The 18770-nt window shown below is 39.6% G+C and overlaps 1 protein-coding gene across 1 annotated transcript in view; it reads left to right on the top strand.

Annotated features, from left to right (window-relative positions):
* Positions 1-18770, top strand: part of DMD (dystrophin) — a 2524637-nt gene that overhangs the window by 1867004 nt on the left and 638863 nt on the right. Inside the window, exon 55 of the mRNA XM_066577956.1 lies at positions 14435-14624. Within this exon, the coding sequence (XP_066434053.1) occupies positions 14435-14624 (190 nt within the window). The remainder of the gene's footprint in view (positions 1-14434; positions 14625-18770) is intronic.

Below are 18770 nucleotides of genomic sequence, written 5' to 3'. Positions count from 1 at the left end.
TAGGTATTCAATGCTTTCTCTGCAAAGATGACACTTGCTAGGCTTCAGCCCACGATGCTCCAGCCTGATCAACATCAAGCCTAATCTTTCCAGATCCTAATCGGGTAGAAGCATGGGTGATAAAACGTTAATACACTTGTTTCTATTACTACTGAGACTTCTAGTATCAAGCCGACTCTCTCTTTCTCTCTCTATGTAGCACTGATCTGGTGTATGGCTGTCTGAGTCTATGCACTGCAAATGTAGTACTACTTTCAGAACACTTCAGGGGACAAGTCATGGCCAGGCTCTTCCACCACATATTACAGCTCTAACATGCTAACCAAGGATCTAAGGATAAGGAGTATAAGATTTAGGCACTGTAGGCTCATCTGCGGGGAGAACATTGATCCATGGAGTGACCAAGGGTCGGGTGCGACTGAACGGATAACTATATATATATATATATATATATATATATATATATATATATATATATATATATTCTGTAAATAAAGTTTTAAGTGGCTTACCTAGACAGATAGCTGGAAGACAGGAACAGTATATGCGACAGCAAAAAAGTTTTGGAGACAGGTCACATGACTAGAGGTGGAGATAGAGGAAGGATATTAATGGTATCAAAGGTTTTATTTTGTCCTCAAAGTATCTGTGTGTTTGAAAGGAACAGCTAAGTCACTCATATCTGGCTTGGAAACACAAACATTATTTCAGCTATCTTCCCAAATCAGAGTTTAATATTGTTTCTGCACAATCTGTGTAATCCTTTGAAAGTCAAAGCAGCATTCAGCTGAAGGATTTTCAGCTGTGTCAAAAGGCATTCACTAGAGATGAGTGAATTTAAAAGAAAATAGTTATTGTATAAGTTAGCAAGTTAAATTGCTACATCTACTGCATCACTTTTGCACCTCGGTGGAATTGTAAATGCAAACTTATTTCCTGAGAGATAAGCAGAGCTGCAATTTTCAGGTAATTGGAAGAAGCAGACCCGAGTTGAGTTCTGTCAAGCTGATTTCAGTCTTAAGATATGATGATGATTATTGTGTCAAATGCAATCAACGATGTCGGCCTTGAACTGACAAGAGGGATGGTTGTTTTTAATTCCGATTTTTATATAAAGTAGACCTCCAATGAACACATAGTCACAGCTGGTTAAAGAAAAAAAAGCACAAATTGATGTGTGTGCAGAGATCAGAAAGGTAACAGTTCAGCAAATAACAAGAATTACTCTCTCTAATTTAGTTGGGTTGTGTGATGTTATTGGCAGGCAACTGTTTTACTTCTAAAAGTTGTGTTATTTCCATGAATTAGGAATGTGCTTAGCAATACTGTATGCAGTGTGGTATCCCTTCTAATAATAAAATAAGGAAGAACATTATCTAATTGGCAATCATTTTACAAAAACTAGAATATAAGGTAGTAATTCTACACTGTCTTTATTATCATTACAAACTCATATGAGATCAAAAATAAATTTAGCTGTCTCCCTGTAATGCATATGCCCCCCTGCACACGGGCGGAAATTCTGCAGCGGGATTTCCTGCAGAATTTCTGCCCATGGAAGCTGCCATAGGATTGCATTAAAAAACGCAATCCTATGCAGACGGCTGCGATTTGTCCGCATTAAATCACACGTGGAAAACAAATCGCGGCATGTTCTATTTCTGTGCACAGAAATGTCACTCCCGGTGCCCCGGCCCCGCTCTGCGCATGCGCCGGCTGGCTGGCAGCCGGCGCATCAAAGAGCCGTAGCCGCGGGATAGGTGAGCGCTGCACTGGTCCCTGTAGGGGCTCGGGTCGGGTCCCTCTGCGAGAATTCTTGCAGCGGGATCCGACCCGGCTGTCTGCAGGCGGCCTAAATGTAAGTATTTGTGTCTGTATTATTATTTTATGGGGGAAAAACATTCATTAATGTGTACCTTCAAAAGTAATATTATTTCATTTATAGAGTAATACCTTGTTTAACTTCATACTATGTCCCTATTGGGATCGATAGCACCTGCAAGAAGTGCCTGTCTCGCTCTCTGTCCATGGCCACTATATAAGGCCTCCCTCACGCGAGCACATGGTCACTGCGTACACAGTACCAGTCTCCCATATACTCCTATGTTGCCTCCCGCACACAGCGTAAGAAATGCGCGTGAAAAACAAAATTGCAGCATACGTGCCAAGATAGTGTATGGGGATTATCGGCATGCAGCAAATTGCGTACTTTTTGCGTGCTCACGCACAAGGGTTACGTTCGCGTCATGTAACAACTGACACCCATCTGAGAGAGGCCTAATACTGTAATGTCTAGAAGGTTCTGCCAGAGAATACATCTGATCACTAGTGATCTCAATGGCAATAACATTTTCCTTATAGACAGCTTTGTAATCCCAATATGCACCTGTCATGTCTTACCGGATGTGTAGAATTTGGAATGGAGTGACGTCACGGAGTCAGCCCTGGCCCATGTTATCCTCATGCTGGTGCATGCTCAGTGTCATTTCAGCGATGGATGCAGGCACATTCACTTTGCTGTTGGTGTGTGGATGGATTGACAGGCTGGGTGTGTGTCCCAGCTGGCCATTCAGCACCTGTATGTGCACATTTATTCAGGCTCCTCCACATGGAGGACGTTGGTTATACTTCCAGTCTGTAGGTGTTTTTAGTCAAGTTGGCAGCTCCTGTGCTGCTGCCTTTTTAAATAAGTCTGTTGGTGTAACAGATATCTTAGGCGGTTGTGAAATGTAACCCCTAACTATATTGCTGTTGTATTTAATCTAGTTCTGTGCATTCTTGCTTCTATCTATGTTGTATCCTTTGTTATTTCCCCTAACACATATTATCCTTTTTTTCAACTATGGAGAGTCAGAGTCGCCCCTGGTTCTTGACATGGGGTTACCCTTATCAGGGCGATTGATCCGCTTATAGGTGAAGCTCCTCTATAATTGGTTTCATTTTTCACACTTTGTGTTCTTTGCGTTAGAATATTGTGCATATATCCATCCTCTTAGGTGAAGAAATTGCATCTGATCTGGACAAGGTGATTTGCATCCAGCTTGGACATTACATCACCTTTGGTGAAGTGTTAGATTCCTTAATCTGATCGTCTTCCAGTAGAACATTATTTTACATTATACACACTTTAGCTTTAGTCTTTTTTTTTCTTTACGTTTCACTCAGTTTTTAACGCCTGCCATGAAGTGGATTCCTAGGACTCCTAAGTGGACTGAAGGCTTCAACCTGATCAGATTCTGATTCTAAAAGCAGGAAGCTTTATAGAGAGCTTGTAACTAGATTTTTGGTTACTAAAGCACCATTGTGTCAATACACTACTGGGGAATAGCTTATTTTCCTCTTAAAAATGCCCATTTTAGCATTATGTATAAAAAGTATTAATAATACAGCACATGTGGGAGTTCTCAATCTCTGGGGAGTCAAGCAGTCCTGGTTTAATCGACATCCTACAGGATTCATCATTACAAATCAGCTCCAGCATGTGCAGTGAAACTATGTGTACTGGCCTTATGTACTGGATGGCACTAGAGCTGGTTTGTAATGACATGTCCCAGCCCTTAGGATGTCAATGAAGCCAAAATTGCATGACTACTTAGGAAACCAGGACTACGTAAATGACCCTTAATGAGTAACTTACATACAGCATGCACTATATACATTTTTTATATATACTGCTGAAACAGATGCATTTGAGAGAGGAATATTTCCAGACCTATTCCCCAGTAGTATAATGACATGAGGATGGTTTGATGGTGGGAAATCAAGTGACAATGTGCATTAACCCTTGTCCTGCATAACAAGGCAACAGGTCTGAGCCTGCGTCGAGGCCACCATGCCTTGATGCTGTCGCGACTGACAAGCCAGGACAAAAATGAGCCCTGACACAACTCCATCAACAGGAAAATAAAAAGGTTGTGGTGGTCAGAAAATGGTGACAGAAAGTATTTTTTTTCTAAAAGGAAAAAAAAATATTTAATTTTTTAAAAGTAGAACAAAAAAAAACCTATTTACATTTTGTGAAAATAAAGTTAACATGTCATTTTGGCTGCACCATGTACACTGTAAAAACAACTTTGCCCTCCTCCAAAAAAATTTTGCAATTGTTTTTTCACATTTTACCCCATTTAAAAATCTTTAAACGTTTTGCAGTTAATTATATAATACATTAAATGGTACCATTGAAAAATGCAACTTTTCCCATTAAACAAGCTCTCTTATGGATATGTTGACACCAAAATAAAAAAAGTTTTTTGAATGCAGGGAGAAGAAAAAACTGAAAAAAACAAAAATGTCTGTGTCTTCAAGAGGCTAAATCCAATTCAATCAACATATTCCTGAATGTTGTATATTCTCGCTGTAGCCACACTGTTTTCCTTTGGCACAGGAATATTTTTTAATTTCCCCAGAATTCAAAAACGTCTTGATAGGTTCATATGTGTCTACATTTGTGTTTTGAATATGCTTAGAGACAGAGATATTAGACTATAAACTACACTGGGACATATACCAATGTCTTTTAATACATTTCTACTCAGCTCTGTATACTGTAGATATGGAATGCTAAATATAATGCTACAGTTACTTTTATTATGCTGTAACTCAGTCTCAAATGATTATATACTGCAAAGTATTTTGGTTAATTAAACACCACAGGTGATACCCAATGCTTGTTACTTCTGACAGTGCTCCAAAGTATTGGGGTCAAGGTAACTGATCCTCTAGATTTTTCCATAAAGCAGATCCAATTCAGTTGTAAATTTTTGGAATCTAAGTGAGAGCTGGAAAAGACAGATAAAATGTTTTCTTGTCCTAGGAGGAGGTTGGCGCATTCATAAAATCTATTAGCTCCATGCCCGAGATTAAAAAGTGAACTGGTAAGCAACAGTAGACTATATATTTTTTCAGCTTAGGCAAAAAATCATTTTAGCCTTACAATAATATTTTAGAATCCATGGAGACAGAATGATCAGTAGTACATTAGAACAAAATAAACTTAAAGGGGTTGTCCCGCGGCAGAAATGTAAATTTTTTTCTCTTCCCAGTCCCCCTTCTAAAGCAAACATACTACACTACCCGTGGAAAGCGTTTTTAAAGAGCGTTTCTACTCACCATTTGCTCGTTTCGTGAACTTATAAAAATTATTTTTTCAAGATGGCCGCCGGTCCTTTCCCATGGTGCACCGCGGGTCTTCTCCCATGGTGCACCGTAGATGTTCTTCTCCAGTCTTGCGTTCCACTGCCGATTACAGCCACCTCATTGGCTGATCGGCACCATGTGACGGAGGGGGAGCTACGATGACGTGGAGAAGAGGGAGGAGCCAGGACGCCGCTCATGAGCCCGGACACAGCCAGCAGAGGATTCTTATCTGCGCAAGCGCCGACTGTTGCGGTGACCAGAGAAGAAGGCTTCAGTCGTCGCCATGGAGATGGGGATGCCAGCGCCGGAGGGGGTAAGTGTATAACTTTTGTATGGCTCATATTTAATGCACAATGTATATTACAAAGTGCATTAATATGGCCATACAGAAGTGTATAACCCCACTTGCTGCCGTGGGACAACCCCTTTAAGTTATTCAATTAGTTACTCAATTCCCCCATGTTGCCTGTTACAGTCACCTTCTAACCCAGAAGACCTTCTATTACTTGCTCATGTGTGCAGCACCACAGTATTACTAGTGCAATGCAGAGTCTGAGTCACGCTGGCGGAGCGGGGGGTAGCAGCGGGGAACAGGGGGGAGCCCTCTCTCTCTCCCTCTCCCCCCCACTCTCCGCTGCAACCCCCCACTCACCCACGGCGCCCCCCGAATCTTTTCACCCGAGTACTTGAAAATCGCGGTGCTCGGGCGAAAAGGGGGCGTGGCCGAGTAGGTTCGCTCATCTCTAATTATAATCCTTCAAAAAATCGTTTAATTACCATTCATTGTTCATTTTATGCAGACATAAAAATCATCATTGCCTCCTTCGCTTATCGTTTAGTTTCTACAGCAATTGTTTAGTCCTTGTATTCACTTTTACAGAGACTGATTGATTGTCATTTGAATGATTCAACAATGCATTTGACTCTCTAAACAGGCTGCACAAGTGCGAACCCGTTAGCGGTGACGTCACTCACTGGTTCGCTCATTCAAACGACTATCGGCTCATCTAAAAGGACCCCTTAGAGGGATGTGTAAAAATTCACCAAAAAGTAGGCAAATTTACAATAAATAAGAATAGGTAAACAAGTTCTATGATTAAATATTACAGGTCTATGTTACATTGAGCTAAAACAATATTTTTAATTGCAATCCATTTTTTAAATGTTTCAGTGTTAGTATTGTATATTTGATATAGCTTCCCCTAATGTTCTTTTGATTTGATGTGCTCAGTGCCTGCAAGAGGAAGCTGCTTCTAGTGTGCCAATTCTTCTTGACTAGCCTGTACACTAGCTGGAACCACACTGCCATCCATGTACAAGAGGATAAGGATTGAGATACTGAGCATGAGTGTCCATCGGCACTGAGCACACTAGGTAGACCAGCTGAAACAAAAGGGAAACAATAGAACATATCTAGATGTAGGAACATTTTTAAATTATTTGAATTGACAAATTGTTACAAATTGTTATGTTTTGGGCAATCTAACAGAAATGTAATATTCAATTGGGGCAACACCTTTCTAAGGTTGCATAAATAATAGGTTAAGTCAGGGCCAGCCTTAGGTTAGACGGCACGCTGTGCAAAAATTTGTCTTGGTGCCCCCCCTTTTCCCCCATTTTAGTAAGAAACACTAGGTAAAACAGTGTTAAGACGTCCCCCCAGGCAACAAAGGTAGCTGCAGCACTATCAGCTAATGATGTAAAAGGTATGGTTTGGCCATGTGTAGAGAATCAAACTGTGTCCTTCCACCCTTAACTTCTTTATTAATGTGGCAGCAGACCTAGCCTTGGGACAACAATATATTACCTAAATCAAGCTCCTAACATTAATACAGGACCAGAACCAAGCTCATAACATAAATACAGCACCAAAACTAAGATCATAACATAAATACAGTAACATAACCAAACTCAGTACATAAATACAGCACCAGACCTAAACTCACAACAAATAAAGCACCAGAATCAATCTCATATCATAAATATAGTGCAACAACCAAGTTCATAAAATGAATGCAGCCCTAGAACCAAGCTCATAACATAAGTACAGTACCAGAACCAAACTCATAAGAAAAAAAGAATCACCAGAATCAAGCTCATAAAATAAATACAGCACCAGAACAAATCTCTGTACATTAATACCACACCAGAACCAAGCTTACTGAATAACCGCAGCACTAGAAATAAGCTCAGTGAATAAATTCAGCACCAGATCCAAGCTCATAAAATACAGCACCAGAACCCCCCTAAATATATACTATATATATATATATATATATAATTTTTATACATTTCTTTAAGACAACCTTTGTTATGGAATCTCATCTTTTCCGGTAGCTGGAACTTTAGGATCAGGGTCGGGCAGCTCTGGATAAGAAGAGGATGCCTGGTGGTGGTCCTTTCATCTAGTTGGAGTAATGCATTCTGTTTGGTGGTTGCACAGGTTGCACATCCCAAAGGCCATCCCTTGGTTCAGTAATGTCATAGCTAGAAAGTGATAATTAGCTGGATGGCTACTTGTACCGTGTACCACAAGCTGCACAATTTAAAGTGAGTTATGCAGCTTTTTTACATTACACCTAGATGTCTTAGGTTGCAGACATTGTGCAACTCATGGCTTGTCTGATTTGCAATATGGCGGAATAGCAATTACTATGAACCAAAATGTGGTAAAAGTAGTCAGCTTTCCCTAGAGAACACAGCAGAAGTAGTCTCAGGACTGAAAAGAGACCATATGGTATGGATGCTGCAATATATATTTTTAGGTAGTATAAGTACATTAGGAATATGTATAAGTCAGTGCAGATCATCTTTATATAAAAACAATGCATTATTTCCACTCCTGTTACTTTTTCTCTAAATCATTATAATGTGTAATCCAATAAATAAACCATATGTGTCACAGAACATATCAGTTCCACATAGTATAAGAATCCTTTATGGCTATTTTTGACCAACATACATTGTTTATATTACCCACGAAGGGTTGAACCCATCAGGCCTAAAACTAAATTCAGAATGTCATGCAAACATGATGTTTAAAAAAACAAGATAAATAGCCACAATCTGTGTGAAAGAATTATAACATATGAAATACTCTTCTGCTGACGGGACTCAAAGCTCTTCACAATTACACAAGAGAGCAAAGGATTAAAATGATAAAGGAAACTGAAGCAAGAGATAAAAATATAATATGAAAGGCTGGTTGGTGGAAGACAGGCATGGCATATTTGACAAATGGATGTGCATTAATAAAATGCCTCAGTAAACAGATGAATCGTGGTCATATTTTTAGTCTTTTTTTCTTTCTGGCATATGCATGGAATAATATGACACAAAAGTTAGTTTTGTCACTAATCCAAGTTCTAATGGCATTAAATTGGCTTCTGAATTTTATGCATATATGTTATGCAATAAATACAGTATAATACATGCATATCTCCTCAGTGTCTTTGAGTGCAGGGAATCTACCAGAAGCATACTTTGAAGCTCCTGGGCCCCAATGCAAACTATGTAACAGGGCCCCCAACTTTAATGCTTTATTCATAGTGCTGGGCTCCCTATATGGAGAGGAGAGGCCTTATGGGTCTCCTAAGGATCCTGGGCCCGGATGCAACTGCATCCCCTATAGTTACGCCCCTGGGATCTAGCGTATGTTAACCTAGTCATAGATGTTCCAAATCGTATGGGGAATGATAAATAGGTTACCATTTTTGATGAGTACTTAATAATTTCATATAAAGATGATTTCCAAGGAACAAAATGCTTGGGTTTCATGTTGAAAACAATTTAATTCATGCATCTATTCAAATGGAAATACCCAACCCTACAGTAAATTGTTATTCCTGATTTTCCAAGATTTTTTAAATATGTGTCATAAATACTCTATTTGATTCTTTCCAAAAAAAAAACATTTCAATCAAAAATATAACTACTCGTTTACCATAGGCTCATTATTAGGGTTTATCATTGCTTGTCTCTTAAACTTCTGGGAGTGTCCATCCTCCCCCATTTTTAACTGCAACTTTAGGTGGTCATCTCTAGCAGATATATTGGGACTGTTATTGTATCATGTTGGTGATGTTTTATTGTGGTGTTTTTAACAAAAGTGTGTAAATTAATAAATGTTTAACCCATGGATATTCAGTATAGTGTTGAGTGCCTGGTAATTTTTATAGAACCCAAGCTATACTTATTTGTTGAAATGTTATGGATTTTCTTCAGTTAATTTTAGGCATAATTCAGCTTGTAATAAGATTTCTCAGCTTACATTAACATAAAATATTAAATATTTTTACAGTTAATTAGCTGCACCATTCTTAAAATAATTTTGTGTTCTTTCATGATGTTTTTTTCCATTCATATTGAATGCTGCTTTCTGTTAACTGTCCTTGGAGACCGTGCGTTAGCTCTGTTCCACTGTCATCCATGTGACCTAATAGTTTAGCACCGAATGTGCAACAATCATGAGAACTCGCTAAAGTCACTGCATTAGGATAAAAGGTAAACTGATGAATTCTGTGAGTAGTTTTAGCCATAAATGTGGAAGAAAATATCATAAATATAATGTAACTCAAATTAGTACAAAATTAGCCATTCAAAATATTTACAAAGATACTTAACATCCTGTATACATTTTAAAGTGTGTCTGTCAAAGTTTGGAGATATAATAAATTTACATTTATTATTCTCTGTGTATTTTATTAAATATCATGTTTTACTTTAGTCCTGTTGATCAATTTAGAGATGTTAAAAACGTGCGACACAGTTTAGAGAGTCTGCCAGTCTATGAACAAATGTATATTCTTGTAGAAAAGTTTAGGAAAGGGTTTGGCCAATCACGTTTATGGAGTGAGTGCACATGAGATCACATAACAAGCCAACAAATGCATAGCTATAGGGGCTGCAGAGGTAGCAATCATATCTGGGTGGTTTTGTCTTGGTGGAACCCGTAAACCCCTTTACCACGTAGCACACACTGGTCAGTACTGGTTCTTCGGAGAGGTTCGAATAGCAACCAATCGGAGTGAACCATATTCATATTCATATGATATTATGCCCGGCTATGACTTTTCCTGTCTTAATACATTTGTACTCTAGGTGTTCAACTGCTGTATTTAGAACCATCTAGAGTAGTCATAATGCTGAGGTATGGTCTATGGGAATGTTGAGATTCCTCATGTGTACTTATATCTGTGTATTTGGGCACCATTGCTGTATGCCCCAGCTTCAGGTGAATTTTGCTACTACTGCTTATCACTGTTGTAAAATTGTTGACTTTTGATGGTAAAGCTGCATGATTGGTTGAATCTGGTACCGCAATCCTATGTGGAGGAATTGAATTCATAGTCATTTTATATTACTATTGGAATTGATTTACATACATGCAGAAACAATTCGGATAACTGATTTAAGTATTGACAAGAAGATTAACTTAATGGATTTAAATTTTGTATTGTGGCCCCTGTTAGACCGAGAGAGTAAACCCAAATTGCAAAGTTGAAGAGTAGCATGTTAGAGGCAGAAATCCACTTTCCGTGGCTTCTAAGTCTTGTGGGACAGCTGCTGAAACCACCGTAAGGAAAGCATACTTGAAATGGCCTCCTTGTGCTACGATAGGGGCAGATCATCCAATTAATTATCCACCATTGTCTACCGGAGATTCAGGTACTGATTTGTCTTGAGTGTCCCTGGAATGAGCACAGAGGCAACAATGGCTTTATGCATGTATCGTAGCAAAAAGAGGCAAATTTGAGTGCTCTTTTCTTACTTCAGTCATAGCAGTGGTACCACAGGACTCAGAGATGTGGAAAGAGGATTTCTGCTTTTCACATGCTACTCTTCAACTTTACAGTTGGGTTTTACTCTCTCTTTCTCCTTTAGGAGCCTCAATGCAAAATTGAAATCCATGTTCTGGGTCTCTGAGAAACCTGTTCACCATACCATCGTGTAACGCATCCATGCTCCTATTCAAGTATGCTATTGTTATTTCAATATAGGACACCAGTATTGAGACATAGCACTGGATCAGTCTTTTTGGCTACAGCCAGTGTATATATATATCATTTTATAATTAAGGGCTCAGTCACACGGGCGCATCGGCACCTGTACACTGGCGCCGATTCGCCCGTGTGACTGACAGTTAGAAGACAGCCGTACCTGAAGACGGACGTCTCCCTGCAGCGCTGATGAAAGAACACATGACTGGCAATGAAGCCGGTCACATGCTCTTTCCTCCGTCACTGCAGAGAGACGTCCGTCTTCAGGTATGGCCGTCTGCTACCTGCAGTAACACGGGCGCCGATTCACTCGTGTGACTGAGCCCTTAGTGTGTTTTCTAAGACTACAAGACATATTACAGGTTGGTATCCCTCATTATCTTTCAGTGTCATATTTATTAAGGATTTGATACTGCTTACAAAAACTAAAATATGAATTTTCAAAAGATTCAACTACATTGTCCAATTTTTTGAAGCATTCTGCTATTTTGTAAGGTGAGGCTACATAATTGCCTTTAGTTCTTTCTTTTCCTCACAGTAGGAATAATGAGATAATTGTCCTGTTAAACCCAATCTTTTTACATGCCACGGTCCGTTCCTAGAGTATAATGACAAAGCATCAAGTAAACTTAATTATAATGAATGCAATTTTCATGTTTGAAATGAATCTGAAAGCTTTTGTATTTAATGTTCTATTATTTTAGCTTTCCTAGGTGGTTTTGCAATTGATCAGTAGGATGCCAGTGCAATACTATCTCTATCAAAATGATATGTTTGATTCGGCACAACTGACAGCTCTTGCCTTGTACATGCATGTACAGAAAAAAGCATTTAAATTAAAAAGTCTAAAAATGTGCAAGTTTACATACAATATCAAGAAACAGAAACAAACAGATTGAGGCTGTATCCATCATGAATGTGTTGGTCCTGGAAACCTTGGCAGAAATGTAGACATTTTCTAATCCTCTACATTGACTGTCACAACTCATTGTTCTGTAATGTTATCTGTTGTTCACAGTATTTGGTCCCGATTATATTTTGTCATTTCCACTGCTGTTAAATGCAAGAGAAATTAGTGCCTTTGAAATCCAATTATTTAGATAATCAGTTTTAATTACATTTAACTCACTTTGTAATCCACAAATTTACATTGTAGCTAAGTGATTTTAATTAAGCATTGCAATCTAATTTTGATGTATGGCTTATCAAATGGTAAAATATAAAGAAATGACAGCTGAAGAATTCGGAACACATACGTATATTTTAATTGAATAGATAAGCCTTTTAGAACATGCTATTTCCCTTTTCTAAAATTTTAAATGGCCCACACATTGCATTAGTTAGAAATTAACAGGCTGGTTAGTATTCATTAGCAATCATATTGTATGTAATTAATGTAATAAGCAGGGTTCAAAATACATATGTGAAGTCGATCACCATGAAATACTAATTTGATAATGCTGTATGCAAGATGGTAGATGCAGTTTATTACAATAACTTAGGGCCAAGTAATAAACAGTTGAAATAATTTGAATTATGTTTAGTATCAAGTAAAGATTTGTATGTGTGATAATTAGAGATGAGCGAGCGCGCTCGGATAAGTCAGTTACTTGAGCGAGCCTCGCTCTTCTCGAGTAACTGTATTCTTGTCTGAGCATGTTCGGGGGGGGGGGGGAGAGATCCCTCTCACTCTCTCCCCCACTCCCCTCCGCTATCCCCCGCCGCCCCCTGAGCTCACTCAGACAAGTATACAGTTACCGAGAAGATCGAGGCTCGCTTGAGTAACTGACTTATCCGAGCATGCTTGCTCATCTCTAGTGATAATGTATATGTGTGGAAGGATACTATATGACAAAAGGCCCATTTAGAAACAATGATTTTCGCTCAAAACTCAATCAAAAGCCATCTTATATTGCATGTAAATGTCTCTTTTCTGGCGAACTTTGAATTTCAGATCAGCTTGAAATCCATCATTTAGTAGAACAGCTGATAAGAAGGACCTCATGCTGTGTTCTGCCCGGAGAGGGCTGATTACATTTTCTCAGCTGTCAGCTCCATGGCAGAGCAATGGGAATGTATTCAGAGAACAGCGGGTGGTCTCTTCTCTAAATATGGCTCACAAGCTACTAATTGGTAATAATAGGCACTAGTACCAAGTAGTAGTTTGTGCAAAAATGATTGCTCAAAAGTCATCTTTTAAGCGATCATCTTTGTGTGTAAATGCACCTTTAGAAATGTATATAGCAGGGGTTGTAAAATTACATTGGTCCTTATAAACCTTCTAAAAAAAAATTTCTGTAAAAGTGCAGTAGGTCTTATACATTTAGGAAATGCACACATACGAAGCTGTTCTCACCTATACGATCAGTCATTAAATACTTTACAGAGGTATTCTAGTGAGAGACATTTAACTGTCCAAAGCAAAGGTGATAAATGTTATATTGGTCGTGTTCTAATCATTAGAACCCTCACTCATCCTTAGGGTGCATTCACACGAACGTATATCGGCTCGGTTTTCACGCCGAGCCGATATACGTTGTCCTCGTGTGCAGAGGGGGGAGGATGGAAGAGCCAGGGCCAAGAACTGTGCCCCCGCCCCTTCTCTGCCTCCTCTCCGCCCCTCTGCACTATTTGCAATGGGGAGAGGAGGGACAGGGGCGGGGCTAAGTTCCGGGAATTAGCCCCGCCCCCGTCCTGCCTCCTCTCATTGCAAATAGTGCAGAGGGGTGGAGAGGAGGCAGAGAGGGGGCGGGAGCTCAGTTCGTGCTCCTGGGCTCTTCCAGCCTCCCCCCCTGCACATGAGGACAACGTATATCGGCTCGGCGTGAAAACCGAGCCGATATACGTTCGTGTGAATGCACCCTTAGAATGGGCGGTGCAGGTAGAGATAACTTCCAGCCACTGCCTTCATTCACAGTAAAAACACAGTCGTTCATAGATGAATGACTAAAAAAAGCGAACAAATTATCGTTGATTGTTCAGTCACTGTCAGTGTTTACACCGAACGATTATCATTTAGTTTCATTAGCTCCAGAGATAAACTAAACAATAATTGTTCCATGTGGAAGGGACCTAAGCAATTAACATGGAATATTATATACCATAGAGAGGTTGGGTTTGAAGAATCTGTGTACAGTAATAGACTCATTAATTCACATGCCTAATCTTGATGAAATCATTGAAAGAAATAGTTGAATGAAAACCCTAACTTTTTACTCAGTTATAATTTTTAGGGTACATTTCAATGAAATGATTATCGAGACATATTGACATTGGCCAATTTCTCATATCTTTTTCAGGGTTAATGACCGTGATGGTGCACTCGAAGCAGCTTTACGACTGTTGCAACAATTTTACTTAGATTTAGAAAAGTTTCTTGAGTGGCTCACAGAAGCAGAGGCTAGGACTAATGTCCTGCAGGATGCGAAACAGAGAGACGGGATTCTGGAAGATCCACACGGCCTTCAGGAAATGATGACACAATGGCAGGTATGAGAGAATAGTTTGCTTCCATATTCCATATTGATAACTGGTGTGTACTATGTAGACACCCTAACCATGGTACAGAAGAATTTTTTTTTTAAACCTGTTGGAGTTTTTAAAGTACTGTCATGTGAACGTATTAAGTTCTAAAATTCCTACCACAGCATTGTGAATTTTTATTTCTATTCAACTGCAACATAATCATGAAGGTCAGTTTCCAAGCCAATGATAGAAACTTGCATTCTCTTCCTAAGTACATTGTCTTATTGTGCACGAAGAGCATTGGTTTATTGCATAAGATGTTTGTCCCCTGTCCGCACCTCTGAGTCTCCTCTGTAACATATTGTTTACAGGCTGCAGCTGCTTGTGTACAGGACATCACAGGCTGCTGCAACCATTTACAGGACCCAATGCTTGATTGCTTAACTCTGTGATTCGATGTTCCCAACATAGGCTGTAGCAGCCTGTAAGCAATATGTCATGGAGGAGAAACAAAGTTGATGAAATGGATAAGTGGGGAGCTGGGAGATTAGTTGGTTTATTACTTTTGCCATGGGGTACCTGGTTTTAACAAAAATATTGTGGACAACCCCTTTAATCAAAAATCTAATAGTCTAGAGATTCTTGTAGTCCAGCACTTTTTTCTCTGGTATAGAACTTCAAAATCTGAATTCATATGAGACAAATATAAAAAGGATAAGCCTGAAGAAATTTCCTCATTAAAAAAAATTCAACTTATAGTAGCTTGTTTATGTTAGTATATTCTGGATATTTTAGGGGAGGGTCTCTTTCCTTAAAGAGGTTGTCTAACAAACACTTTATTAAACAAAAGTGTGACTGATCAGCTGGGGATATAGCTCCTTTCATCTCTGTTGATCGGCTGTCAATGCCAATGAAGGTTGCATATGTCCAGACATTTTTCCTGCGGGGACTGCCAAAGGAATGGCCAACCATGCAATATAAAGATAGGTTGGGTCTGCCAGAGCATGATCCACTCTCTGCTCAGAATTATAGAGGGAACCCTGAATGAGGGATCTTCTTTCATGGTGTCCAAATGGTTATCATTGTGATGGTAAAAGAAAAAATCTGATTGATCTCTCTTTTCCCCTTCATCCGCTGAATGGCAATATTATTTTATAAAAAAAAGGCAAATTTGCTTGTCAAATGCCTAGTGTCACTTATCTCAAAGGGAATCAATAAAGATTTTCAGTGGGATCTGTTGACAATCTTATACTGTGTCTTTGGGCAACTCAACTGTCATCGGTGGAAGAAGGGATGAAAGTAGTTGGATTTATAGCAAAATGTCATGTCTATGGCCTTCTTGACAAATAAATATATTATCCTATTACATGTCCAGGATATGTAATTCCTGTAGTGCCGAATTCATGGAATTTTAAACGGACTATATAACAATTTTAATTAATTAATTAATTAAAACCAGATAGAGAAACATTCAATTTTAATCTGTTTTCTAATTGTAGCAATTGTTATTGTATTTAGAGATGAGCGAGCATAGTCGCTAAGGGCAATTGCTCGAGCGAGCATTGCCCTTTAGCGAGTACCTGCCCGCTCGAGAGAAAAGGTTCGGCTGCCGGCGCAGGGGAGCCGTGAGTTGCGGCAGTCAGCAGGGGGGAGCGGGGGGGGAGAGAGGGAGAGAGAGATCTCACCTCTGTTCCTCTCCGCTTTCCCCCGCAGCTCCCCAACCCCCCGCTGGCACCCGAACCTGTTCTCTCGAGCAGGCAGGTACTCGCTAAGGGCAATGCTCGCTCGAGCAATTGCCCTTAGCGGGTATGCTCACTCATCACTAATTGTATTGTATGTACATGACTATGGAGGTGGCCATTCACACAATGGACCAGCTAGGACCCATTAACTTAAGAGACTGGTCTAGGCATGCTTGGTACTCTGTGCATTGGTCATTTTGTAGGAAGGAGATATATAGTCATAGCTAACCTATTAAGAATGCTGGATCCTGTGTTATTTTTATGTAATTCAATGTAATTCTGACTTTGAGGTTCGTGAGACGACTACTGCAAGGTCTTTTTTTACAGATCAGGAAGTATTATCCTGTCACTAGGTTCTGTGCTAAAATACAGGATTTTAGGATTTTTAAAAAAAAAATACAGATTGTGACTGACAATTCCCCCCCAAAAAATCACCAAAAGTACAAATCTGTTTAACACAAAAATGTGATTTATATAATAAGTCATTTTCTGATGACACATTCCTTTTAAAGTCTGCAAACTAGAATAATTTACACTAATAGTAGATGTTATGATGCCACAAATATGTTAGTTACTTGTCACACTATGTTAGTCATTTGATTCATACACTTATATCACTTGAACACATATATTAGTCAAATTAAGTTATAAATCATCGTAATATTTTTAGAAATTTGTTGACTTTATTTCACAGATTTTAATTTCAAATCTTGCCGTAATTACAGTATGCTCCAGATAAAAGTAATCTAATTCATTAAAAAAGGTTGTCTCAAAGTCCCATCCTCATTTGAAAGTGTAGAGCTGACAGTTCTCTGCATTTTGTGGTTTAATGCTTCAATGCGCCAACTGCGAAAAAAAAACAAAATGCTGAATAAATTTGTCATAGTTAGTGATTATACAATTTCCAGTCAATTGTTTTCTTCTGGAAGCAAGAAATTAGTTTTCCCTAATTTAATTCTTGAAAATGAGAAGATGAAATGTTTCCTCGTGCTGCAACATATTGTGGTGGGAAGATGATCCATCACCTGTGTTAAAGTAGAATGGAGGTGTTTGTATATACAGTGTTGCATCTAGTGCTTTATTCATTTGTCTTCATCTTCATGCTCTGGCATCCGGTGGAATGGCCTACTATAGACCTTGATTCTACTGAGCAGGCAATTATCTGACAGCTTTGTGGCCAGGCAGAATGTTTATTAGCTGCTTGTATTTACGTCTGATGCTCAGGTGTTCACTATGTTTGCACCTTGATCGGAAATCACACTTTTGGTTGGTATAATGAGAATTTCAAGTGTTTTATTTTCAGTGAGAAAATATACTGAGAATCAAAACACAAGTTATAACTTTCAACTTGGCAATAACCCTGTTATGTTTTCACACTTTTAAGATGAGTTAAGGGCTAAGACTTGAATAAAGATTTGTGTATTTTATTATGCATTACAGTAGTTGCGCATAATGTGCCTAATATTAGCAAATTACAGATGTAGCAGATTTAGGCCTCATGTCCACAGGCTTTAAATCCGCAGCGTTTCTCTGGCACGCAGATCCGCGCACCCATAGGAATGCATTGGACATCCGCAGGTAGTTAAATACCTGCGGATGTCATTTTCCCCATCAGGCACAGATCCGCGTGCGGGGAAAAAAATGGATATGCTCCATTTTCGTGTGGGTCTCCCGTGGGGACGGCTCCTGCAGGCTTCTATTGAAGCCTATGTAAGCCATCCGCATCCGCGGGAGACCCGTACCAGAATTAATCTCACCTGCTCCGGATGATGCGGTTCTTCCCTTCTTCGCGGCCGGATCTTCTTTCTTCGGCCCGGCGGATGTGCCCAGCGTCCGGAGCAGGTGAGTTTATTCTGATTTTTAGGCCTCATGTCCGCGGGACAGGAGGGACCCGCTACGGATTCTACATGAAGAATCTGTAGCGGGCCTGATTTTCCCCGTGAACATGAGGCCTAAAGACCAATGTCCATGGGCAGGCTTGAATTGCAAGGGGCACCTGCATGAATGATTCACAGTTCAAGCCGCCCACAAAGAAACATGTGCGTCCACAGCTGATTTATTGCATGCAGATTTGTTTTGCGGACCTTTCGGAAAACAAATCGCAGCATGCTTTATTTTAGTGCAGCTCCCACACGGACTCCTTCCATTGAAGTCAATGAAAGCCATCTGATTCACAATTGAAATTGCAGATGGGTCATAGACCCAGCAGGAAAGCAGGAGTGTAAAAGACAAAAAAACTTAACTGCGCATGTACGGTGGTGCGCTGGCCAGCGCTTCTGCACATATCCACAGTGAAAACCTGGACAATTACACACCGTTCTCGGCTGCAGGCAGGGTCAGATTGCACTGCGGGCTCCCGCATGTGGAATCCTACCGGCCCGTGGACATGAAACCTTAATCTAATCTGTGTTATATATCTATAAATATG

Source organism: Eleutherodactylus coqui, chromosome 1, assembly GCF_035609145.1.
Source record: "Eleutherodactylus coqui strain aEleCoq1 chromosome 1, aEleCoq1.hap1, whole genome shotgun sequence".
NCBI classification, from domain to species: domain Eukaryota; kingdom Metazoa; phylum Chordata; class Amphibia; order Anura; family Eleutherodactylidae; genus Eleutherodactylus; species Eleutherodactylus coqui.
The sequence above is the reverse complement of the archived record's forward strand: the minus strand, read 5'-3'. Positions and strand labels throughout refer to the sequence as shown.